At 40.7% G+C, this 26,258-nt stretch overlaps 1 protein-coding gene across 7 annotated transcripts in view; it reads left to right on the plus strand.

Moving 5' to 3' along the window:
* The window catches only part of PDGFD (platelet derived growth factor D), a 280,491-nt gene extending 254,696 nt beyond the window's left edge, over positions 1-25,795 (plus strand). For all 7 annotated transcript variants that reach the window (XR_015141419.1, XM_086338255.1, XM_086338256.1 and 4 more), the window contains 2 exons: positions 12,609-12,823; positions 22,981-25,795. Coding sequence is in view for 6 of the 7 variants with exons in the window: in XM_086338255.1 (XP_086194381.1) it covers positions 12,609-12,823; positions 22,981-23,106 (341 nt within the window). In the remaining variant the exon portion in view is untranslated. The remainder of the gene's footprint in view (positions 1-12,608; positions 12,824-22,980) is intronic.
* The last annotated feature ends 463 nt before the right edge of the window (positions 25,796-26,258 follow it).

Raw genomic sequence — 26,258 nt, forward strand, 5'->3', positions numbered from 1 at the left:
TCCGTCTGCAACTATCTATAGGTAAATTAAACAGGGGTACAGAGACATTAAATCAAATGGATTTTTCTAATTTCTTATGTTCAATAAGGGCTAACTTCTTTGAGTTTCCTGAACAATGTGGTATGTACCAAGTAAAAGCTTCTTTTTATCAATATTAAAATTGTTTACCATAAATTTGATAGAAATAGAGCAAAAAGAAAGAATGTGATAGTGGGAAGAGAACGGACTTTGGAGTTAAGTAAACTTACAAAAAAATTCTAAATCAGTTCCTGATAGTAGCCTTGGAGAAGTTATATGCAGACCTCGGCGTTTAGTAAAATAGCTAATTACAACCCCTTTGCAAAGTTGTATTAGGCTTAATAATAGCAGTGTATCCAACTCCTAGTAGCCCCTCAATAAATGCTGGCTACTATTATTATTTGAATACAAAACTCTGCATAGAACCAAGACATTTCTGTGGACTCTGTTCTCTTCCCTGTATGGCTTTAAAAGTCTGGAGAGCCTCCTATGGACTATCCAAATATTGTCATATTTAAGTATCTGTATAATCGGTACACTCATTAAAATTTTACAAAATAAATTCCAACTACTCAACTTTTCTATGATACTATTTACTGAGAAATTTCTGACCCCATTTTGCTTTTTAGACGTTTCCTCTTGAAAGCTTAGTTTTAGGCTTTAGCCACTGTCTATAACCCATATGATTTGAAGTATCTAGATGCCCCACTCACTCAGTTTGCCTGCAACCATTAATAAAAATCATATTGTCATATATAGTGCTGCATGCGTCTACGAGGGCACACACATAAAAGTTTGAAGAAAATCTCAGCACAGGATCAAGGACTTTTTTTGCTTGTTTATTCTCTTCGTGCCAGCGCAACCTCTGCTTTTCTCCAATAATGGTTGTCTATCTTTGTGGATATCCTAAGCCCACTTTCATTATCAAACATTCCTCACGTCTAAGCATATGACTTAAGTGCAAACTGATTGGAAAATCCATTTCACAGTAGAAAACCATAGGTAACTTTCAATGTCTTGGTGGACAGATGTGCCTTTCCCACAACGGTCACTCTTGGTACTCTGAGTGGGTTTGCCTTGTGGTTCCTATACCAATTTTTACCTGTGCGGCCTTGAGGAACCCAGCAGCATCCTTGTGCTCAGTGCACTGATGGACTTAAGGAGACAGCTCACCCTTCCTAGAACTCATGCTCATGCAGAAACTGCTTGAGCTGGGAGATCTGGCTCGCTAAGTGTCTTTAATTGCAAAGGACGGTGCTTCAGTGCTATGTCTCATTGAATTAAACAAAACACACATCATCATTGCTTTCTGACATTGACATCAAAGTGAGCATGATCTTCCTTTCCTTCAGTTCAGTTCAGTTCAGTCACTCAGTGATGTCCGACTCTTTGTGACCCCATGAATCACAGAACGCCAGGCCTCCCTGTCCATCACCAACTCTGGAGTTCACTCAAACTCATGTCCATTGAGTCAGTGATGCCATCCAGCCATCTCATCCTCTGTCGTCCCCTTTTCCTCCTGCTCCCAATCTCTCCCAGCAGCAGAGTCCTTTCCAATGAGTCAACTCTTCACATGAGGTGGCCAAAGTACTGGAGTTTCAACTTTACCATCATTCCTTTCAAAGAACACCCAGGACTGATCTCCTTTAGAATGGACTGGTTGGATCTCCTTACAGTCCAAGGGACTCTCAAGAGTCTTCTCCAACACTGCAGTTCAAAAGCATCAGTTCTTTGGCGCTCAGCTTTCTTCACAGTCCAGCTCTCACATCCATACATGACCACTAGAAAAACCAAGCCTTGATTAGACAGATCTTTGTTGGCAAAGTAATGTCTCTGCTTTTGAATATGCTATCTAGGTTGGTCATAACTTTCCTTCCAAGAAGTAAGTGTCTTTTAATTTCATGGCTGCAGTCACCATCTGCAGTGATTTTGGAGCCCAGAAAAATAAAGTCTGACACTGTTTCCACTGTTTCCCCATCCATTTCCCAATAAGTGATGGGACCAGATGCCATGATCTTTGTTTTCTGAATGTTGAGCTTTAAGCCAACTTTTTAATTCTCTTTAACTTTCATCAAGAGGCTTTTGAGTTCCTCTTCACTTTCTGCCATAAGGGTGGTGTCATCTGCATATCTGAGGTTATTGATATTTCTCCCAGCAATCTTGATTCCAGCTTGTGCTTCTTCCAGCCCAGCATTTCTCATGATGTATTCTGCATATAAGTTAAATAAACAGGGTGACAATATACAGCCTTGACATACATACTCCTTTTCCTATTTGGAACCAGTCTGTTGTTCCATGTCCAGTTCTAACTGTTGCTTCCTGACCTGCATATAAGTTTGCCAAGAAGCAGCTCAGGTGGTCTGGTATTCCCATCTATTTCACAACTTTCCACAGTTTATTGTGATCCACACAGTCAAAGGCTTTGGCATAGTTAATAAAGCAAAAATAGATGTTTTTCTGAAACTCTCTTGCTTTTTCGATGATCCAGCAGATGTTGGCAATTTGATCCCTTGTTCCTCTGCCTTTTCTAAAACCAGCTTGAACATCTGGAAGTTCACAGTTCACATATTGCTGAAGCCTGACTTGGAGAATTTTGAGCATTACTTAACTAGCGTGTGAGATGAGTGCAATTGTGTGGTAGTTTGAGCATTCTTTGGTATTGCCTTTCTTTGGGATTGGAATGAAAACTGACCTAGTCCTATGGCCACTGCTGAGTTTTCCAAATTTTCTGGTATATTGAGTGCAGCACTTTCATCTTTCAGGATTTGAAAGAGCTCAACTGGAATTCCATCACCTCCACTAGCTTTGTTCGTAGTGATGCTTTCTAAGGCCCACTTGACTTCACATTCCATGATGTCTGGCTCTATGTCAGTGATCACACCATTGTGATTATCTTGGTAGTGAAGATCTTTTTTGTACAGTTCTTCTGTGTATTCTTGCCACCTGTTCTTAATATCTTCTGCTTCTGTTAGGTCCATACAATTTCTGTCCTTTATTGAGCCCATCTTTGCATTAAATGTTCCCTTGGTATCTCTAATTTTCTTGAAGAGATCTCTAGTCTTTCCCATTCTGTTGTTTTCCTCTATTTCTTTGCATTGATCGCTGAAGAAGGCTTTCTTTTCTCTTCTTGCTATTCTTTGGAACTGCATTCAGATATTTATATCTTTCCTTTTCTCCTTTGCTTTTGGCTTCTCTTCTTTTCACAGCTATTTGTAAGGCCTCCCCAGACAGCCATTTTGCTTTTTTGCATTTCTTTCCCATGGAGATGGTCTTGATCCCTGTCTCCTGTACAATGTCATGAACCTCCGTCCATAGTTCATCAGGTACTCTCTATCGGATCTAGTCCCTTAAATCTATTTCTCACTTCCACTGTATAATCATAAGGGATTTGATTTAGGTCATACCTGAATGGTCTAGTGATTTTCCCTACTTTCTTCAATTTAAGTCTGAATTTGGCAATAAGGAGTTCATGACCTGAGCCACAGTCAGCTCCCGGTCTTGTTTTTGTTGACTGTATATAGCTTCTCGATCTTTGGCCACAAAGAATATAATCACTCTGATTTCGGTGTTGACCATCTGGTGATGTCCATGTGTAGAGTCTTCTCTTGTGTTGTTGGAAGAGGGTGTTTGCTATGACCAGTGCATTTTCTTGGCAAAACTCTATTAGCCTTTGCCCTGCTTCAGTCTGTATTCCAAGGCCAAATTTGCCTGTTACTCCAGGTGTTGCTTGACTTCCTACTTTTGCATTCCAGTCCCCTGTAATAAAAAGGACATCTTTTTTGGGTGTTAGTTCTAAAATGTCTTGTAGGTGTTCATAGAACCATTCAACTTCAGCTTTTTCAGCATTACTGTTTGGGGCATAGACTTGGATTACTGTGATATTGAATGGTTTGCCTTGGAAACAAACAGAGATCAGTCTGTCAGTTTTGAGATTGCATCCAAGTACTGCATTTTGGATTCTTTTGTTGACCGTGATGGCTACTCCATGTCTTCTAAGGGATTCCTGCCTGCAGTAGTAGATATAACAGTCATCTGAGTTAAATTCACCCATTCCAGTCCATTTTAGTTCGCTGATTCCTAGAATGTCGATGTTCACTCTTGCCATCTCCTGTTTGACTACTTCCAATTTGCCTTGATTCATGGACCTGACATTCCAGGTTCCTATGCAATATTGCTCTTTACAGCATCGGACCTTGCTTCTTTCACCAGTCACATCCACAACTGGGTATTGTTTTTGCTTTGGCTCCGTCCCTTCATTCTTTCTGGAGTTATTTCTCCACTGATCTCCAGTAGCATATTGGGCACCTACTGACCTGGGGAGTTCCTCTTTCAGTATCCTATCATTTTGCCTTTTCATACTATTCTTGGGGTTCTCAAGGCAAGAATACTGAAGTGGTTTGCCATTCCCTTCTCCAGTGGACCATATGCTGTCAGATCTCTCCACCATGCCCACCCACCTTGGGTGGCCCCACACAGCATGGCTTAGTTTCATTGAGTTAGTCAAGGCTGTGGTCCTAGTGTGATTAGATTGACTAGTTTTCTGTGATTATGGTTTCAGTATGTCTGCCCTCTGATGCCCTTTTGCAACACCTACTGTCTTACTTGGTTTTCTCTTACCTTGGACATGGAGTATCTCTTCACAGCTGCTCCAGCAAAGCACAGCCACTGCTCCTTACCTTAGACGAGGGGTGTCTCCTCACTGCTGCCCCTCCTGACCTTGAATGTGGAGTAGCTCCTCTTGGCCTTCCTGCACTCACACAGCCACTGCTCCTTGGACGTGGGGTAGCTTCCTTTCCTTAGCGATCACCAGTTGCAGAATCTTGACTACTTCTGGTTTTAGGTGATTCTGTTCTTTATTTCATTGATCTGTTTTACTCATTTCGACATTAAAGTGAAGCATACCTACTGGGAACTGAGGGTTTGGACTGCACTTCAGACACTTTTAACTTGTTCAAGCTTAATGAATTTCTTGGCAGGAGAGTACTGTTATTCCATTTTATCTAATAAAAGAAAGAAATGCAGAAAGGTTTACTGACAGCTATAAAATAAAGAGCCATGACATGAACCTGGATGTGTTGACTGTGAGGTCAGTGCTGTAAGGGACCCAGTGGTGCTTAAAACTCAGAGACTCATAGTTTAGTAAATGAGAGAAAGACAAACATTTAAAGGACTCCTTGATTCTTATTCATCTCCTGGCCTTGTTCTTATTTTCCATTTTATAGATATATTTTATACACCCCCTCTAGAGTTCAGAGAATTGCCTTATGACAGTGTCAGCTGCTTTCATGCCTAATCCAATACCTTGTAGATATCCATGTATTCACCCATTCATTTTCCAGCCTATATTTGTCAAATGTCTACTATACCCAGTGGCTGTAGGCAAGTCACTCAACTCCTCTGCATCTCAGTTTCCATATCCATCAGATGGGAAAAGTAGTCTCTAAGATGAAGTTTTGTTATGAGAATTCCATGAGACTTAACTTTGTAAAAGCATCTCACATAGTACCCGGCATATAGTAGCTGCTCAATAAATTTCCATTCACTCACTGCTTAACAATGTTTTTAAACCCTGACAATTAGGAATTGTCTGACTGGGAATATTTTACTATGATTTAGGTTAATTTCTATAAATACAAGTGGTGAATGTTTCCATTCTTGAGAAGTTAAACCAGCAAATGGAGTCATGAGATTCATGATTTTAAGTTTAAAATACCCTGATATTCCCTCATTAAAAGTTATAAAATAATTGTTCTTTCCAGACTCATTTGCACTTGAAAACTGGGTTGAAATGTGGAAACAGTCTTCACAATTAAGTGCTAATTCATAGAAGTGGGAATCTGAAAATCACAGTGAGGTTGTAATGCTCATAAAGATGAATAGATGCCTCCTAGGAAATTTGTGAACCTTAAAGAAGGCTGAGAGCCCCTAGTTTCTTGGTATAAAAATACTGCAATTACTCATCCACTCCCCTTACCTCCCACCCTACCTAAAGCACTATAAATCTGGTCTTGTAATCTCAAAGCCAAGTTTATAGCACTTTATGTAGCAGGCTGTGGGACTATCACCCATTTGGCACAAGACATATTCCTGAGCACCTTGAGATGTATATCAGAGAGCCAGCCTCCTGGATGCCATCCTTCACCCCATGTAAAAGATGTGGAAAAGCTTCTAGAGCCCGTGGGTCTTGGTGCCAACCTTCATGCATCACAGTTTATCTGTCATTGAGCTGGTTCTAGAATCCTAGCTTTTCAGTTCTAACCCAACGTAATTTGATTCATTTAGTCATTACAGAGTACCTATGCCTTATAAAGAAAACTTGGATTGATTAGTAGGTCTATAAATGGCCTAACCATTTTCTAATTTTGGCTTTAAGTTGATTGGTATCCCACAGAAGGTAGATGTTTAAAGAAAATCAGAAATGTTTGCCTAGGTAAGCCATAGTGATTCCTGTTGTTTTTTTATTGGATTTAATTAATTATTTCAAATATCCTGAAATGGCATGTACTCTAAGACTACCAAAAAATGTATTTTTTTCAGTACTATGCAGCTTCTAATTGTTGAAACTAAACGGTTTTAGGAGCGGTGCACTTAATTGACCTACACATACTTCTTCCACTAATGGCAAAGCACTCTGAGAGGGGAGATTAAACGATGATTAACTCTGATTCCAAGAACCTTATGGTTTAGTGGATGAGAAACACCTAAATAAAGAAAAGGATATCCATTCACCTGACACTGGACATCTAGATGGCTTCCATGTCCTAGCTAGTGTAAACAGTGCTGCAGTGAACATATAAGGAAGTTGTGGTACATTTACACAATAAAATATTACTCAGCTTATAAAAAGGAACACATTTGAGTCAGTTCTAATGAGGCGGATGAAATTGGAGCCTATTATACAGAGTGAAGTAAGTCAGAAAGAAAAACACAAATACTGTATATTAACACATATATATGAAATTTAGAAAGACAGTAGAAATGATCCTCTATGCAAGGCAGCAAAAGAGACACGGATGTAAAGAACAGACTTTTGGACTATGTGGGTGAAGGCGACGGTGGGATGATTTGAGAGAATAGCACCGAAACAAGTATTACCATATATAAAATAGATGACCAGTGCCAAGTTCAGTGCATGAGGAAGGGCACTCAAAGCAATCTTTTGGGACAACCCAGAGGGATGGGATGGGGAGGGAGGTGGGAGGGAGGTCCAGGATTGGGGACACATGTGCACCTGTGGCTGATTCATGTTGATGTGTGGCAAAACCCGTCAAAATATTGTAAAGCAATTAGTCTCCAATTAAATTAATTTTAAAAAGAAAAGGATAAAGCAAGTTCTACAAAGTAAGTGCTACAATAGAAGGCAGAGAATGTGAGGTGAGTATTTAGTGAAGGGGTTAGAGAAGATGTAGGGTGAATGTGCCTCTTGACTTAGAAGATCAAAATGACACAGTGGCCTGAGATGCCCAAGAAGGTAAACTAGATTGATAAAAGCTTGAAGTTAGAAAAGCATGGCCCTCCTTCAGGCACTTGATCTTTGAGCGCCAGTGCCATGTGCTGAATCTGCATGAACAGAGGCTGCCTGCTAGGAGAATCCTTAAAGGATTTCAGCACTGCGAAGGCCTTAACTGGATTATACTAAAATGATTACTTGCAAAAGAGCATGGAAACCCCCTCCAATATTCTTGCCTGGAGAATCCCATGGACAGAGGAGCCTGGCAGGCTACAGTCCATAGGGTTGCAAAGAGTTGGTCACAACTGAACGGACTTAGCATGCATGCATACAAAATGATTACTGGCTAACTCCAAGAATATGTAGAAGTTTAACTGGAGAATAGCAAGAATATTCAAGACTGGTGACATACATGACAGGATAAAGATTGATGGATTGATGAGGGAACAGCATAATAAACTTGGTACCCAGAAGAGACTGACTCAAGGAAGTTCAATCACTCCAGTCGTGCCCGACTCTTTGTGACACCATGGACTGCAGCATGCCAGGCTTCCCTGTCCATCACCAACTCCCTGAGCTTGTTCAAACTCATGTCCATCGAGTCGATGATGCCATCCAACCATCTCACCCTCTATCTCCCTCTTCTCCTTCTGGCTTCAATCTTTCCCACCATCAGGGTCTTTTTCAGTGAGCCACCTGTTCGCATCAGGTGCTATTTTGCAATACTAAATGAAAATACTAGGTTCTGTGCAGTTATCTGCTTTATTAGCAAGACTATGGTCAGCATGTACTCTTTTGGTAGAATCTGATAGATGAATGTCTGTGCACAGAAGTACATGCTTGGATATATGTAATTGACAACATCTTAAAAGTGACAGGTCAGTATCTGGCAATGCACCTAGGAAGCCAGGTCCTTGACAAGAAGTAGACCTCTAGTAGGAAAGCTCCAGCAGGGCTCATAGAATCTGCTCGCTGCACCCTTCTTCAAATCTTCAGACTGGAGCTTCAAAGTGCAAGAGTGATGAAAAGGCTAGATTCACACTCTGGCTCTTCTACTGACTGGGTGTGTGGTTGTGGACAAATGTTTTCCCTTCCCTCTCAGAGGCTCAATTGTCTCAAGTGTAAATATAAGGGTAACAATAGTATGTAATTCATAGCATTGATGGGGATTTCATGCAACCGTATTCATGAAGAACTTCTATATTACCTGATACTTGGGATGGCCAATATCAAAAAGAACAGGCTGACTCTCCTTCCTCCCGAATCTGAGCCTTCATAGACTAGAAACTGATTAGGGTGTGCATTCAACAATATCCCATTGCTTTACACATCCCTGTCCCAGGGCTCAGATCGCAGAGCTCATCCCACAGCCCAGGAGCCTCTGTGACTAGGCTGCACTCTGAGGCCAGCACAGAGGGAAAATGGTGCTTCCCACGGCTGGGTGCAATGGCCCACATTGGATTCCTGTGTCCGGAGGAAGGCTTTGACAACACCGGAGCCCTGTCAGCCTTTGCAGCAGATTGTCGGTGCAGAACACAAAAATGGAAATAACGTCAAAGATCCATGAGAAGGCAGGACTCAAATTCAAAAGGACAGCGAAAGAGGGATGATGACATTATGTACAGCTGAGTGAAATAAGGGCAATTAGATGAAATTAATGGGCCTTTGAATTAAATTTGGTACATCCTCGCTCTCAGTAAGATTCCACTGTGGAGGCTAAATCGGGAATGGGAAGGGTCGCTCTTCTCCCTGGGTTTGTAACCTCGTGGCCTGCACCCGGCCCATCACAGGAGCTCACACCAGAGCCCCCCTCAGACCAGGGCTCCAGAAGCCTTAATTGCCACTCAGTCCCTTGTCTGGCTCCCCGCTCTGCTGCACTGCCTAATCAGTCTTCTTTGACTTGAAATTCAATATCCCCTGCAGAAAGTCTGCAATGGCGCTTTAAAGTTATTTGCATCCACTCTGAGGAATGTTTTTAGTTCTAGTTCTAAATTGAGTGCCTTTGTGGTTTCAATCCCCCCCGATAAGCAGGGCAGCTGGATTCTGCAGCAGTCACACAGGGCCACATAAATAACTGACAGCATCGTAAATCTCTTCATGGCTGGTAGGAAACGGAAGTAACCAGTGTGAGTCAGTAAAACAGTCATAGAACGTGAAGAGTTTTGTTCCAAGACAAGTAAGGCATGCATGCCTATCCTGATTTGTGGAGGGCCCTCTAGGCGATCAGAGTTCCCACTGGAAAGCACGCTATGATTTGGCTTGGACATACTCTGGACATAAGGGTGGAGCCATTCACCACCCCAGTCCTAGTACACCGCCATACAGGACAGCTTAATATCATGCCAGGGAGATCAGTCTTCTCCCTTCAACCCCAGGTTGCCTGCCAGCCCCCCATTCTGCCTGATGTGGTGGTGACCGGGCAGCAAGAGGGAGAATGACTTCAAGCCCAGTTTTCCTACTTAGTATTCACTTTGAGTAAGTAACACACATCTCAAAAGGGTGGGGAGCAGCAATAAATAGTCCTGTGTGTCAGGTGCCTGGCAGAGGACTGGCTGAACCCACCTACATTCAGTCTGTCACTTCCTTCCCACCCTCTTGGCCTACCATGCTTTACTGAACACACTGTATTCAGTGGCTCCGTCATATCCAACTCTTTGCAACCCTATGGACTGTAGCCCGCCAGGCTCCTCTATCGTGGGATTCTCCAGGCAAGAAGACTGGAGTGGGTTTCCAGGTCCTCCTCCAGGTTATCTTCCCAACCCAGGAGTTGAACCTGAGTCCCTCGATGTCTTCTTGCATTGACAGACAGATTCTTTACCACTGAGCCACCTGGGAAACCTCACATGTTACAATTCCTTCCTGCAAATAGCGCCTCTTGCTCCTAGATGATGGACAAAATATATTCCCAGCAACACAATCAGCAGCTTTGGCCCTCTGCATTAGCCCTGCTGTAGCCCAGTAATGCACAGCCAGCACCAGTATTTATCTCAAGGTGACACTTGTAATGGATGATTGCAGCACTTCTTAATCCGTTTATGTAATCCTCTCTGCTTTGCTTGCAGTTATTTTCAGGGTTTTAGCAGCAATGAAATGGTTCCTTTCCCAAGACAGAGTTCATTTAATTTAAAACTGGATTGATTATAGCTAAACTTATGATATGTCTTTGCGAAGGAAGAAAAAAACAGCCATCAATTATGCACAGCAATTATTTAGCATTTATGCAGCTCCCACAGTGTCCTGGGCTCAGCATGTAAGAGGTGGGGTAAAATCCATGCCCTTGAGAATCAAAGGCATGCAGGGCAGAGCATGAGTCCACTTGCCATTTAATTCCTTATTCAAGGGGGTCATCGACCGTATGGCCAGCATTTTAGCTGACTTCATGGGGTTAAGTGGAATCTTCATCCGTTTGTGCCTTCTTTCATTTCTGTCTCATTCAGATGCATTCTACCGATAGCACCCTTCGCCTTTGACCTCTATCCCAAAAGAATACTCCTTACTACTCCTCAAGCAGTTTTGGTTTAGGACTAAGACATTTAATGGGGCTAAAATCAGAGTAAGTCTGATGACAATTGCCTGGCATCTGTGGGATTCCTCCTGCAGTCGCCTGACTGGTGACAAGGGAAGTGCATTCAGAAATGGGATGGAACCTGGGAAAAGACAGAGGACTTTCCTCTAACTGCATTCTTGTGAGAAGATAGTTATGTACATGCTCACCCGCTAGAGGATTTGAATGCCAAATAGATAGATGATTAGATGGATTTCGAGATGACGTTAAAATATAATTTATATAGTTATACCTGTGGCAGATTCATTTTGATATATGGCAAAACCAATACAATATTGTAAAATTAAATAAAATTAAATTTAAAAAAGAGAAAAAAATATAATTTATATAGTACAATGATACAAATTTAACTCAAGCAAAATATTAATGATTAAAATCTGAAAATTTAGTGTAATGCTCATAATTCAAAGAAGTCCTGATAGCCAATCCCCCAGATAATTATTTATATAGAATAATGGCCAAAAGAGAAATAAAAGAGACAGATCTGAAAAAAAAATTTTTTTTAATTATTGACCATTTGACTTTAAAGGGAAAAACTGGAGAAACTGAATCAAGATGAATGATAATAACCAGACTGAATACCAGGCACACTGCATTCAATACTTCAAATATTGCTGAAATAGTCATTACACTACTTACATTTTATAGATGAAGAAACAGAGTATAGAGGAGTCAAGTACTTACCAACTAAAAGGAGACATAGCTATGATTTAAATGCTGTTGTAGATTAACTGCAGAGCCCAAGCACTTAACCACTATGCTATGCTGCCATCTAGGATGCAGTGCACAAATATGCATCATATTCACAACCTCCAAATTCCTTGTCCTTTGATGTTTTGCTTAACCTTGGAGTTACAATGAAGCTAAAACTTTTTATTCATCACATTTACTTGTAGAATTTCACTGTCAGATCAATAAATCAGAATAATTCTCCCTAATGTGTCCCTGATATAATTCAAATTATATTAAGTAATGGCTTAGAGTCAGGAGTTGTTTAAACTCAAGAAGAGATATATATATATATATATATACACACACACACACACACACACATTTGCACATGCGCACACACACACACATACATGTTTTTTAAGGTAAAGACAATTATTTTAAATTGCTGAATGTTTCATTTTCTTTCATTGGAACTTTTTTTTTTTGCATTAGAAAGGTGCAAGAAAAATTGAACCAAGATTTAGCTAAGTTTTTGAAGGTCTTTTTGTTTTCTCTTTGCTGTTGTTGATTTTTTTCTTTTTTGAAGGGGAAGATAGGATCAAAAGAGAAATTAGATTTTCCACCTTTGGTATTAGGAAAAGGAAATGGCAACCCACTCCAGTATTCTTGCCTAGAAAATCCCATAGAGGAGCCTGGTGGGTCGCAAAGAGTCGGACATGACTGAGCATGTGACACTCACACTCACCTTTGGTATTTGGGGTAATAGTTGAGGTCCCATGAATAGGGTCAGTCCCTGGGTTAAGGCTGTCCTCACAGAATCTCCCCACCCTGCTCCCAAAATGCATGCTGAGTGTTTATGCCACAGTCGTGCACTGGGTTACCCAATGCGTGTGTTTCTTACAGTTGACCTGGACAGGCTCAATGATGACGTCAAGCGTTACAGCTGCACTCCTAGGAACTACTCCGTCAACTTGAGGGAAGAGCTGAAGCTCACAAACGTGGTCTTCTTTCCTCGCTGCCTCCTTGTACAGCGCTGCGGAGGAAACTGCGGCTGCGGAACTGTCAACTGGAAGTCCTGTGCGTGCAATTCAGGGAAGACTGTGAAAAAGTACCATGAGGTATGCCGTTTTCAGAATTTTTTGTTGCAGTGCTGTACTTGGTCCGTTAGCAGCTGCAAAAGTCCTGGAATCTCTAGGGTGCTGGGAAACGGGGCCACTGCAGTGTTTGTGCAGGTTTTTCACTGCACAGGAGCACCTCCCAGTGAGATGACTGCGTGATTATACTTGAGCTTAACTTGCAAAGGCAGGTCCCTGGGGAGGGTGTAGGTCCATCCTGAAGTAGGGATTCCTTTTTCTAACCCTTATTCATAATATATATGTGGCTTGACAACAGGCTTGTTAGTATACACAATCAAATGCATGGTGCAATAATTTGAGAGCTTACTTACAGAAATCTAATGGGATTCATTTATAGCATATGACTGCAAATCTAGGTTACTTTAAGAGAATACTAAGAGCTAATCTTCAATTCAGTCAACTCATTGAAAAATGAATCAGCGTAAAAATAGCGAAGTATAAATTGTCAGAAAAGATACTTTGTCAGAGACTTTTTCAATCTCTAAATATGGAAATATTATTCTTCCAGAAGTACTAATTTTTCCTAAATATAACTGAGTGCTCTGGGGAATCAGCTCTGAAATTATGCAAAAGTAAACAAAAGTAAACATAGAGATGTAAGAGAAATGAAAATTTAAGGAGAGCAGCAACTTTTAGTGATAATAACAGGAAATACACATAAGCCTTTACAGTGTACCAGACATCATTGTAAGCAATCATTAGCTCACTTGGCAGTTTCTTCACATGTTGTCAGGGGAGTGCTACTTGTATTTCCTTTTTATAGATGAATAAACTGAAGCCTAAGAGAGCAGGGAATTAACCAGTGTGACTCGGTCAGTAACTCAGAGAGATGCGACCTAAACTGATTCACTGTTTCTAAAGTCTATATACTTACCAACGGTAACACTGAGTGCTCTCATTTTAAATATATAGCACATTATTGAAGATTAAAGAAAGAATGGACTTAAGGGGAGTTAGAGCTGCTCTTGACATTGACAGCAACTCTATCACTTCATGATTATGCAAGTCAGTAAAGTTTAGAGAGCCAGTTTTCATGTATGTGAAACAGGATTTAAGAAATTATATGATAACCCCATACAGGGTGGCTCTGAGGAATCAAAGCAGTGCATATGAAGTACATTATGTAAGAGGTAAAATACCATATTGAAATATGTTTACAATATAAAATATGAGCCAAACACTATTGTTAAGAATTATTGTTTGAGCTGCTTTTCATCAGTATCCATCAAAACAGAAGAATAGATGGTGCTCCCTAAATAAAATCTCCCACTTTACAGAACCAGTTTGTTACCCTGAAAACAATAAAACAATAATCAGTTAAGAGGTAATTACTGAGCTAAATGAAAAGGGATTCGTCATAAGTGGTATTTTCAACGTGGGAAAACTAAGAGCTTGGAGGCCACGATAACCCTGCTTTCCTCACATAGATGCAGACCCGATCTGAGACCTACATAGAGCATGTTTTCTTAGTAACAAGAATTTCTTACTCCACCTCACATTTTTCAAAGGAAAAAAAAAAATCTGTTCTCATATCCAGAGAATGCTGTTGTCTGTGTTCATTGTGTTTTACTTTTGTATGACCTGATGAACTCTAGATTGGACTTTGTCCTTTGTGTCTAAGAACCTGAATTTTGTAATGTTGAGTCATACGCTGCGGACAAATGCAGAATGCAATAATTTGGTTTGCGTTAAAATAAGCCAAGAAGTGACAAGATCTTTACCCAGTCTCTACTGTGAGGAAAGCATGTAAATTCAGGCCTTTGATGCTTTATTTTCATCTTGACTCTCCTCTCAGAGAGAAGTTGTAGTTTGATTTTTTTTTAGTTGCTTATTGTGGAAACACAGAGTTAAACACACACCCAAAAGGGCCCTCACCTCCCAGACAGTTAACTCTGAAAGAATCTGAAGGTCCTTTTGTTAGTCTATTGTCTCTCTGCACAGAGGCTGTTACCTATAAATTTCTACTCACCATTAATATCTAGGAGGCAAAGCCCTTGATCTCTTTGTTCAGTCACATGAGTGGGTCTAAAATGTAGAATCTTTTTGAAACTGCTATCTAAAGCATCTGTGAAATGTGTCATGATATTTTTACTTCTCGGAGTCTGCTGAGCTCTATGCAAAATCACTCTGCTGAGTTGTGGACAAAAGGACAACAGAGCATCAGTCACTCTGTCAGTGAGTGCAAACCTGGGTCACGTGTGGCTGGCGCGTTTTCCCCAGCATCCTAAAATACCCCTCACGTATGCCCCAGGCATCACAAATACCCCTGAAGTATGCCCCAGGAATCACATTGTCCAGTCCCCTAGAAGAGAGCAGGAGACTCGTTCCATCTTCAGAAATAGGGGTTGCTTGGGCTCAGTCTTGTGAGGGAAGAATCCTTGTCTTCTCTTCTGTTAGTTTTGTGCCTGTACTCTTAACTCAGAGAAATGAGAAACTGGTCTCCCCACCTCGTGGTTGTAACTGATGAGATGGGAAATGAGTTTTTATGAGAGATGAGCGCCCTTAAGGGGGTCACTAGAACTTGCCACCTAAGCAGGCCTCTATGACTCTCCACAGATATTTCAAGGCTCAACATTTAAGGAATAAAATCCAAGAAATTAAACCGTATAATTATAAAATTATCAATAATTAGAAATTATAAATAAAAGGAAGTTAAGATTGTTGCTCTTTCCCCAGGTCACGTGACTTCTCCTTGTAGAGGTCTGAGCATTTTGCACTGTGCAATAAAAAGCTCCATCTGTACAATTCCCTCTTCTGAAAAGTTTGGAGGTATCCTGCTGAAGTATTTTTCCTCTTTCCTAGCAACCATTCCTTCTCTTGGAATATACAGAATATAAAAAATACTTTCGGTGGGGATTTTTAAAAAGAGAAAATTCCAGAAAACATACTCTGTAGACAATTAGAGGATGCTATTATTTTAGTTCTTTTTTTTTTAATTTTAGTTCTTATCTTCCCTTGTTAGTGTATAATGAAGGGATGTTCCCTAGAAATATATTGACCTTTTAGATTAAAACTAACTATTGTATTTTTTAAGCATTTGGTCTCCTGGCTATGTCCATTCAGTCAACAGCCAAAATCTTAGGAGGCAACAGAGAAAGACAAGTTAATTTTCACTGTCCTACCTCTCATGATTTTGTCCCAGTGCTGGCACAGCTGCAATATCTGTTAGAACTTTCTGCAGTGATGAGAGAGTTCCATATCTGTACTATCCAATCTGGTAGTCATTAGCAACATGTGGTCACAGAGCACTTGAAATGTGTGTAATGCGAATGAGAAACTGAATTTTTAAATTTTATTTAATTTAAACTAATTTGAATGTAAATAGCTGCACATGGTCAGGGGCTCCCACAGTGAACAATGTAAGCCGAGACACAACTCTGTCTCTGGCACTTACAGCATCTAAACCATTCCAGTCACTTGAACAATGGAAAAACTACTGTGAATGACTTTTTTAACATTACATTAAATATAAGAATTTTGTATTAAAAATTTGTTGCCCATTAAACATAAGAGGGGAGAAGGCAATAGCACCCCACTCCAGTACTCTTGCCTGGAAAATCCCATGGACGGAGGGGCCTGGTAGGCTGCAGTCCATGGGGTCACTAGGAGCCGGACACGACTAAGTGACTTCACTTTCACTTTTCACTTTCATGCATTGGAGAGGGAAATGGCAACCCACTCCAGTGTTCTTGCCTGGAGAATCCCAGGGACGGGGGAGTCTGGTGGGCTGCCGTCTATGGGGTTGCACAGGGTCGGACATGACTGAAGTGACTTAGCAGCAGCAGCAAACATAAGAGATAGAAGATATAAGCAGACATTTATATATGAAACAAAAGATTGATTGGAGATAATAAAATATTGAGATTTAGACTTGAGATAAAAGAATGGCACTTTTAATTTTTACATGTTTTAAGTGTCTGTCATTGAAACAAATTTAGCTAAAATCTCAAATTGAGACCAAGAAGACAGGAAAGCAATATTTTTCCAAAAGTTTCTACTCTATGGCAAAGGCAATGAATTTGAGGGTCATGATTATAACAAAAGTCACAAAAATCTTTATTCTTTTTCTGGGAACAGCATTTCTAGAGCTTATGTAGAGTCTCCCTATTTCTTTCTCCCTCTTTGAGTGAGACCTTGAGAAGATTCTCTTGCAGCCCTTTCCTGTTCCTATAAGAGAGAGACAAGACAGTAGAGACAAAGCAAATCACACAACTGAAGGGAGAATATGTGGATTCACGTGAGAGGCCACCTCGGACCAGCCACCTAAAACTCCCCAGGGCCTTGGGTTCCTCTTTTACTCCCTATGATAACCTACAATTTTGAGTTCCCAGACAGATGTGAAATTATATGATATCTGTTCACCACTCCCTAAATCTTATCTTGCCTAGATTGTGTTAAGAATATAAACAAGTTGGTGGTTGAAATGCTAAGAAAATACAAAAGAACAGAGATATGATATGGAACTTTAATGTGTATAGACTATGTATAAAAAAGTTATCCACTCAACATTAGTAACACCTGTGCTGGCAACCCACTCCAGTACTCTTGCCTGGAAAATCCCATGGACGGAGGAGCCTGGTAGGCTGCAGTCCATGGGGTCGCTCAGAGTCAGACAGGACCGAGCGACTTCACTTTCACTTTTCACTTTCATGCATTGGAGAAGGAAATGGCAACCCACTCCAGTGTTCTTGCCTGGAGAATCCCAGGGACGGCAGGGCCTGGTGGGCTGCCGTCTGTGGGGTTGCACAGAGTCGGACACGACTGAAGCGACTTAGCAGCAGCAGCAGTGCTGCTTATCTCTTGGGGATCCTGGGACAATGAAAGCCTCTGAAGGCTGTAAAGCACTCGACAGATGTGGGTGGAATATCCTGAGAGCAAGATTGGGCTTGCTCCCTTCTGACTCCCTTAGAGCCTTGATGACTTACTGCTGCCGGGACCCTCTAAGTACAGCAAAGTGCATACATCCTTTTCCTTGTAGATCCGGATTCATATTAGGCCTTCTTGTCAAAGTTGAGCAAACGTGCCTTCGGGCATGATACTCCCCAACTAGACAAAGACCCATGTGTGACACGAATGATACTCAGTGTTAATGCCGTGCTCTGAAACTTGGTGCCCAGCTCAGCTTCCGTCATGTTTTCTGAAACTGGTGGGCTGAACATGTAGTCATTAATCCTCTAAAATACTGTCAAAATCATTTACCTAGTTAAGTCCTCTAAAGGAAGAACTGCAGCTGAATACACCCCAGAGTGCTCACAAGAAAATTTCAATTATAAGTAAATGTCCACAGATGTAAAGATTGCATTTTCAAAATTCATGAGGATTGTGTAGACCCACATTATAAGCCCAGCCTTCAGTCACCTTCATACCTAGCTTGTCAGAGAAACGTTGCTGAGCTCTGTTATTTGTGTCTTTCTTAGGGAGGACTGTATCTCAGGACTTGGTATCACTCCTTCCCTTACAACTCTCAATCTCCCTTGAAACTCTTACTTTCAAGTTGTGCAATTACCCAGGTAGAAAATAAAATGTTTTCTCATCTCAAAATATTTTTGCTTGTAGTCACTTTAGGTTTCAGAAAGGTTGACTACAAGACCTTAAAAATCTTAACTGCATGTACATTTTTATAAAGTCTACAAGCATGAAAGAAATCATAAAGTAAGGAAAAATATGAAGCTGTTTTTCTTAAGAAAGTGTGTATGCTGAATGCTGCCTGCTTTAGAAGTTGGATGAATCTTAAGTAAACCCTTAATGATTCGGGTTTAGACAGTGCACATGTCCTAAAATATGTATTTGTGATCCTACATCAGCCATTAATATGAAAACTGTTACAAGGCCTTAACGACCTTTCTTTAATATTTCCAATAAACAAGAGCCCAACTCAGCATGGAGCGTTTCTGTCTAGTACTGTTTTATTACTGTAATAACTTCATGGCAATGATTCATTCAGTGCTTTATTGGCAACAAAGAGAGTAATTGTAGTAAATATCTTTTGTGATATGGTAATTTGCAAACTGAGCATCTTTGATTCTGTGTAGTGGTATGAAAGCCACCAACTGCTTCAGTCATTCTCCATTTAATAAAAATCAACTTTCCCTGGCTTCATGTGGTTTTCCAGATGGTGAAGAAGGGTCAAGAATGCCATTTTCACCCATAGGTGATAAGAAATGGCTGGCTGCTCCTCCATGGATTTTTATTTCAGTGTGTGTGCTTGCAGCAGTGAATCATAGAGCAGAAAATAGGAAAGCATTTTGTGAAGGTACCTATTAGTGAGTGTCCTACAGCGACTGTAATTAATTCAATGGTTCCTTCCCTTTAAAGGTGACCAGATAACCCAGAGACAGTTTGCTTTCTCAGATAAAAGCTTTTCATTTTTCTTTTAACTTTTTATGCTCTCTCAAATCAGCTTTGCTTTCTTCCTCCTTTCAGTGCTGTGTACCTGAACCGAAGACGATTACATGGTCTGAAAGCTTTGAGCATCAGTGCTGTGATCAGCCAGTAAAGCAGTCCAATTTCCACTTTGTTCAAACAGTGCTTTCCTGTCTTGTCTGGAAAAGTGTCTGCCAATTCATTTTTCTCCTCTTATCAACAAAACACATATATACTGGACTAACGTGGCTTAATATAAAACACTGGGAAAATCCCTGAACAATCAGGAGACCAGTTAGAAAAAACTGACCAGGCACGGCTTTCACCCCAAAGCACACACTTTCATTTCTCATCAAATGAGGAAGCAAATCAACGAAGCATTGATTTTATAGATGTCAGTCATGGCAACTTATTAGGCTTTGATAATGGTCTTTTTAAGAAAGAGAATATTTATCATCAGCTCAGCTTCTTAGGAATCATTTTCTTCCCCTGAATAGTTCAACCTCCAGATCTGGTTTATTAGGGTTGGAAAATAGTGACTAATATTAGAGAAATTCTTGGCAAAGTTGTAGGAACCCGAGCTTTATGCTCTTCCAGGGCGCTCTGACCAAGTGTGGCACAGGAAAGCTTTCCTATCTATTGTAGCAGGGTATTTAATATCCCAAAGTGCAATATACACTCATCCATGCTTTGGTTACTTAGTTTTTCATGGAGAAGCAACAGTTTTTATTTTCTTTAGAGATGAAGCAGGAGTGACCCTGGGAGCAAGGAAAGGAAAATATCATTGTCACTCTGCTCTCAGTACTTGAAATTCTGTTTCAAAATCGTAAAAGACTTGCAAGTGATGCAAAGCATGCTGCTGCTGCTGCTGCTGCTAAGTAGCTTCAGTCGTTTCCAACTCTGTGCGACCCCATAGACAGCAGCCCACCAGGCTTCCCCATCCCTGGGATTCTCCAGGCAAGAACACTGGAGTGGGTTGACATTTCCTTCTCCAATAGGCCACTTCATTTTGGCCTCTGGTTTGGTTTGTTTTGCGCCCCTCCCCTTGTTGGAGGTTGGGGTAGAAGCGATGTAGGGAGGAGACAGGAAAGAGGCCGTGAACATAGGTTCCCATATTGTGACGTGGCAGCGTTACCCACCACGGCCACCGGAGTGCATCCCACTGGAAACCTACTGTGTTCCCAATGCTGCTGACCAGAACAGACAAAACTCCACCTTCCCGGTAAGGGCACACGCTGTGCCACGTGGAGACAAACACTGGTGACACCAGTCACTGACTCTGCAACCTTAGTCTCTCTCTTCCCTTATCTGAAACAGTATTAGAAAAGTACCTATATCATAGTGTTACAGTGATACGCAAAACGTTTAATACTTCCAGTCATAACAGTGTGGCATCTAACAAATACTCAAAAATGTTAGTCATTATTTTTTCTGTCCTTGCCCTCAAAGCATTTGTTAATAGAGAGAAAGCATATGTCATATGAAACTATGTGATTCATAGTGTATGTTCAGTGGAATTTAGGTAAAGAGGATAATATAATTAGCTATCAAAACTGGCACTGGGACTAGCTTTACCATAATCTGGTATTTTTGTGCCTCCCTCAGGAACTCTTCTAGGCCATCCCTTCCTAACCCATCCCCCAACCCCAATTTGTACTCACAAAAGTACAAATATCCTTTTGAAGCTCTTCTCCAAATGGGACAAGGTATTTCACACTGTGTTATCAGAGCCCAGGTTCCTTACTTTACTGAACATTGAACAAATGACCTGCTCCACAGAACTCTTATGGGAAAATCAGGCTAAATGTTGGGACTTACCTGGTGGTCCAGTGGTTAAGAATATGTCTTGCAGTACAGGGGACACAGGTTCAGTCCCTGGTCAGGGAACTAAGTTCCCACATGCTATGGAGTAATTAAGCCCGCGTGCCACAACCGCTGAGTCTGTGCGCTCCGGAGGCCGTGTGCCACACCTAGAGCATCTGTGCACCCCAGTGAAAGCTCCTACAGGACCCAGTGAAGATCCCACGCACCACAACTAAGACGCAATGCAGCCAAATAAATAAATATCACCCCCTCAGTGTTTTAAAAAGGCAAACGCTAAAGTAAAGCGGATGCATGGGGACTGAGGGCTCTAAGCCTGTTTTCCTAGTAGATGGTTTTGATTTGCTTATAACTTGAAACAGGTAACATAAGGATGAGGACATTGCTAGGAAGACAATCCAGTAGAAAAATTGGGGGTGGGGGGGCGTGCCATGAAAAGTTATTATACAGCCTAGAAAGTAAGATTTCCTCGCATCTAATCTTCATCTCGGAGCAAAGTATACCAAGCATCAGGGCCCCATTTTAGTTCACACGTGTGCCTGCCACACCTTTGAGATACAGAAGGAAGCTGCAGCTGCATTAGAGACGTGTGGTCCTTGGGTCCTAGTATGCCGGAAGCCTAGAGAACAATGCACTACTCTCAGGTCCCCGCTGACAGAAAGCCTGGCACCTGGCCTCCCTTATAATCTCAGTTCTCCAGCCTATACACTGTGAGTGAAGACGCCTTCTCTACTGTATGACAAGGTTTGTCTTGGGCCAGACGAAATAGTGCATACGTGCAAATTTTTTTAAAACTACAAAATGCTACATAGTTGTATGGTAGTATCATGCAGAGTTTAAAGTCTAAAAGGGAAAACAGAACAGAATCAAAAATGAAAGCTAACAGGAGCCTAAGAATATAAACAAAGAAGCAATGAAGTTGACTGTATATGGAAAACAATATTTATGTATATGATAGCAAATATTGACTTCAGTGAAGGCCACACTAGGGAAGAAGGGTTAGCTTCTATTTAAACTTAAAAAATTTTTTTAAATCACATTCACACCTATTAATGTAAAATTTTAAGGATGTGATTTATTCAAGTAATGTTGGATTGTTTTAAAGGTATTAATATGCAAACATTTTAGTGGAACATGATCTGTTTTGAATTGTAAAGGGTATTATTCGATATAGCCTAACAGATATGGAAGAACATACACACATTTTCAGTTATTTATGACCACTAGGGAGGCAAAATGTCTTACCTCACCCGCGTGTTTAGCCGCGCCAGCATTTTTGCGGGGCGGGGCGGGGCGGGGGTGGCACCCGGGGCCTTTGCTGCTGCACACGGGCTTTCTCCAGCTGTGAGCAGGGGCCGCTCTTCAGTGGTGCGAGGGCTTCTCACTGTGGTGGCCTCTTGTTTACAGAGCGCTGGCTCCAGACGCGGGCTCCATGGTTGGGCACAGAGTTTACTTGCCCTGTGGATCGTGGGATCTTCCCAGACCATTGGCGGGCGGATTCTTAACCACTCTCCAGGGAAGTCCCCATACCAGCATATTAGGTCACAACTGTATTCGTTGTCCTGTCTGCAGAGTATTGTCTCAGCATTGTATTTATCCATAACACATGCTTTAGCCAGAAGACTGTTTGTGGTATTAGTAATATTTGGGACAGCACTTGGCACAAAGCAGGCCCTTAGAAAGTTATCAGTAAACACCTGCTCAGACACCTGAAATCCTCACGACCCTGCAGGTAGGTAATGCAGGAGGCGTTACTCTGTGATCAGTGGATTCCGTTACTTTAAGGAGTCGTGGATTGTCTATAACAATATTTGTATGTGTGCATTCTAATAGTGAGCCCGTAGATTCCATTGGATGCTCAAAGGCTTAAGAACCAGTTGTCGTAAAGAGAATAAGTGGTATGTAATTGAGTTAAATCCCAGGTACTTTCTAACAGAAAATGCTTCTTGTCCTAGGTGTTAAAGTTTGAACCCGGCTATTTCAAGAGGAGGGGCAGAGCAAAGCACATGGCTCTCGTTGACATCCAGTTGGATCATCATGAGCGGTGTGACTGTATCTGCAGCTCAAGACCACCTCGATAAGAGAATGTGCATGTACTTTCATTAAACATGAAAGAACCTTTATTTTAAGGAGGGTGTGGTAAGAGACCCCTTTCCCACCAGCAACCGAACTTACTATTAGCCTGAAAAGCAATGACTATAAGTGGTTGCTGACTTTCAACCTAGCTTTGTTAGTGCCATGACAAGTAGAAAGGCGTATCATCAACCTCTATATTCAAGAATATAGGATTGCATTTAATAGTGTCTGAGGATGTTGCCATTTCCTTCTCCAGGGGAATCTTCCCAACCCTCGGATCGAATCTGGGTCTCCTGCATCACAGGCAGGCGCTTTACCCTATAAGCCACCTAAGTCTGTCCCATATATATATATATATATATATATAATGTGTCATCTCCATGTCTCTGTGTAAATAGACCAAATGATTCACTCAGTATATATAACCAGGTACACCAGAGCTTACATATGGTTTAATTATTTAGACTCTTAAAATAAGGGACACAGTAAATACATTAAACATGTCTTTGGAAGATTTGGAAGATTAATTTGTTTATTTTTAAGTTTTGAATCACAAAACAGTTTTGGATCTTGCTCTTTTAAAGACAGCAGCTTTTATATTAAAAATCCAATAAATTAGCATTTCTTGTGCATACATCTTAATTATCAAAAGAGGGAAATATGGTTTCTGGGAAAAGATACATTCCTAGCCATTTGTCTCATGAGATGTACTACATACTTACCTATATAGACAATAATTACCTGTCTCCGAGAGCATGTCATCATAATATAGGCGCTTTAGAAATAAAGCCCTTAAGTCTTCTCTCAGTGTATCTTGCCGAGGCATGCAAACTCATTAACACCTGTCTTCAAAAAATTCTCACAAGGTTTATTATTATTATCCTATGAGAGAAAATGTATAAGCTGAAGCAGAATTTTGAATTGTTTTTTCTCAAAACCTCTCCACAAAAGTAACTCCTTTGGAGAATGTCATGGGGACTCTGTATGAGCCTTTCAAAATAATGCTCACTGAAAAGTTTGAGGAGTTGAAAGTAAAAAAATGTGAGCATTGAAATATTAACATAACTGGGAGTGGGATGGAATATTTGATTGGGATCCATATTTAATAATGACTCATACTCTCCAGATTATGCCAATTAATTTTATGTATCTTGCTTTTGTGTTCTTATCTTTTCCATATCTCTTCTTATCTCTTCCACATATATATATATATATATATATAATGTTTATGAGTCATTATTAAATGAGACAATGTATATATATATACAATGGCATTTTATATTTGGCAAGCCATCATGGATTACTTATAGCCCAGAAGCTTTTGTGCATTAAAGCAACCCAATTTCATTGACGTAAATTCCTAACTGTGTAGTCACTGTTCAATTCAGTTGAATTCCTGTTTCTGAACCAAGTGCAAGGAGACCTGGGTCTCTGGTTCTTTCCAAATCTATGGCACTTGTTCTAAGAAGCCTCACTGCAAATTGTGAGAACACAAAGCTGGCCCTGCTCTACCCTAGAAAATGGTTTTTGCATTATTTGTAGTTATTATTGGTACTTAGAGTAATTTTTCCTCCTTGGCTCCTTAATGTCTGTTAAGGCCTCAGGGACTGACTGCAGGCATAGGAAGTGATTCATCATTCTCCAAAACAAGACTCTAAGAGAGCAATACTGAAGTCAAGATAGCTCTGGAGCTGCTCAGAGAGAAGGACATTTTTCTTCTCATCTTGAAAGAAAAAAGAACTGGTTTCTTCCCTAAGTCCAGGGCCCTACTGAACACAGACAAGTCGAATGAGGGATGTGTAACTGGGGCTCATGAAGTCTCAGTGTCAGATGAGCAGACTATATATATTTGGATTTCTGAACATGATGTTTTCAGGACCAAGTTCTCAAGTATCTTTAGGAGCTCATTTCTGCTCAGCTCTTTGAAAGGCCAATGCTTATTGAAGATATTCCTTCAAAATGTCCCTGGAAGTGTCCTGTGTTTTTACCTCAAAAGATGACTGGTAAAAATAAATACTCTATTGTTGAGTTGTCCGAAATCCAGAGCACAGTCAGAAAGAACACAGCCAGACCCTTTAATAATCAGTAACCATTCTTCCCCCGAAAGCCTCTTGCAAGCTTCCTGTGAAAACATAGGATTCCTGGACCAAAACCAAAATTTGAGTTATATCACTCTAACTTGTTCAACTGTTAAGTATGAAAAATTAGAGTGTTCTACCCAATTTTCAGTAAACCTTCCAAGCTGCAATAACCAGGATGGTTTTCAGTTAAAGCCCTATCTCGACTTATTATTTATTAGCTGCCATGTAAGCATGCAGTCTCACTCACTTCTTTTTTTTCTTTCCTGAGTGTTTTATTAAAACTTCTCCCTTGGTTATCTGTTATCTATTGCACTTCCAACATGTAGCCAATAAATCTGCTTCATTGCCATCAAAGGAATAAAAAGCTCACCATACAAATTACATTTCAAAACAAATCCTAATAAATCCTCATTTCTGTGTGGCTCACTCACCTGGAATAATGCCTTCTGTTCAATATGTTATAGGGCAGAGCACTTTCATAAATATAATTTTTCTGGGTTTTTTTTTTTTGGTCATATTGGTAACATGCCGCTTTTTCCTTTCATAGTGTTTTCTGTAATAAATGTAATTTGCCTCTTACCTTCATGAAAAATAAATATTGCTTACAAACAAAGCTGCTCCATTATTTAGTACTCAGCTGCAGTTTTAAAAGGTGCACGATGATGCAGACTTACTTCCCCAAATACACACAGCGTCTGACAAGGCTGGGGGCGCTCTGTGGGCCTGGTTTTAGAACATTCTTCGCTGAAAACAGTCTTTTACCCTGTCCCTTCTGGAAGCCATCGGAAACCGAAAATGGAGTGGGACTTGAGTTGTGTTGTTTTTTTTGCTGCTCTTGGTGCTTCTTTGTTTGATTGTTTGTTTCCCTGCAGGCTTTTAGTAGAAGATATCCTCCTCTGACATTCTTTGCTTTGGAGAGTCCACAAGCTCTCTCCTCTTGGGCCTGAAATCAATAACATTATGTTCACCCTCACAGCTTCACCCATCTAGATGAACACCACAGCTGGTGGGTCAGTGTTAACCAGATTTTTTTTTTACAATATGAGTTTATTTCATTATTTAGAACCAATGCCCTC

The sequence above is a fragment of the Bos grunniens genome, chromosome 15, assembly GCF_055505025.1.
Source record: "Bos grunniens cultivar Pamir isolate PY7600 chromosome 15, Bosgru_T2T1.0, whole genome shotgun sequence".
NCBI classification, from domain to species: Eukaryota; Metazoa; Chordata; class Mammalia; order Artiodactyla; family Bovidae; genus Bos; species Bos grunniens.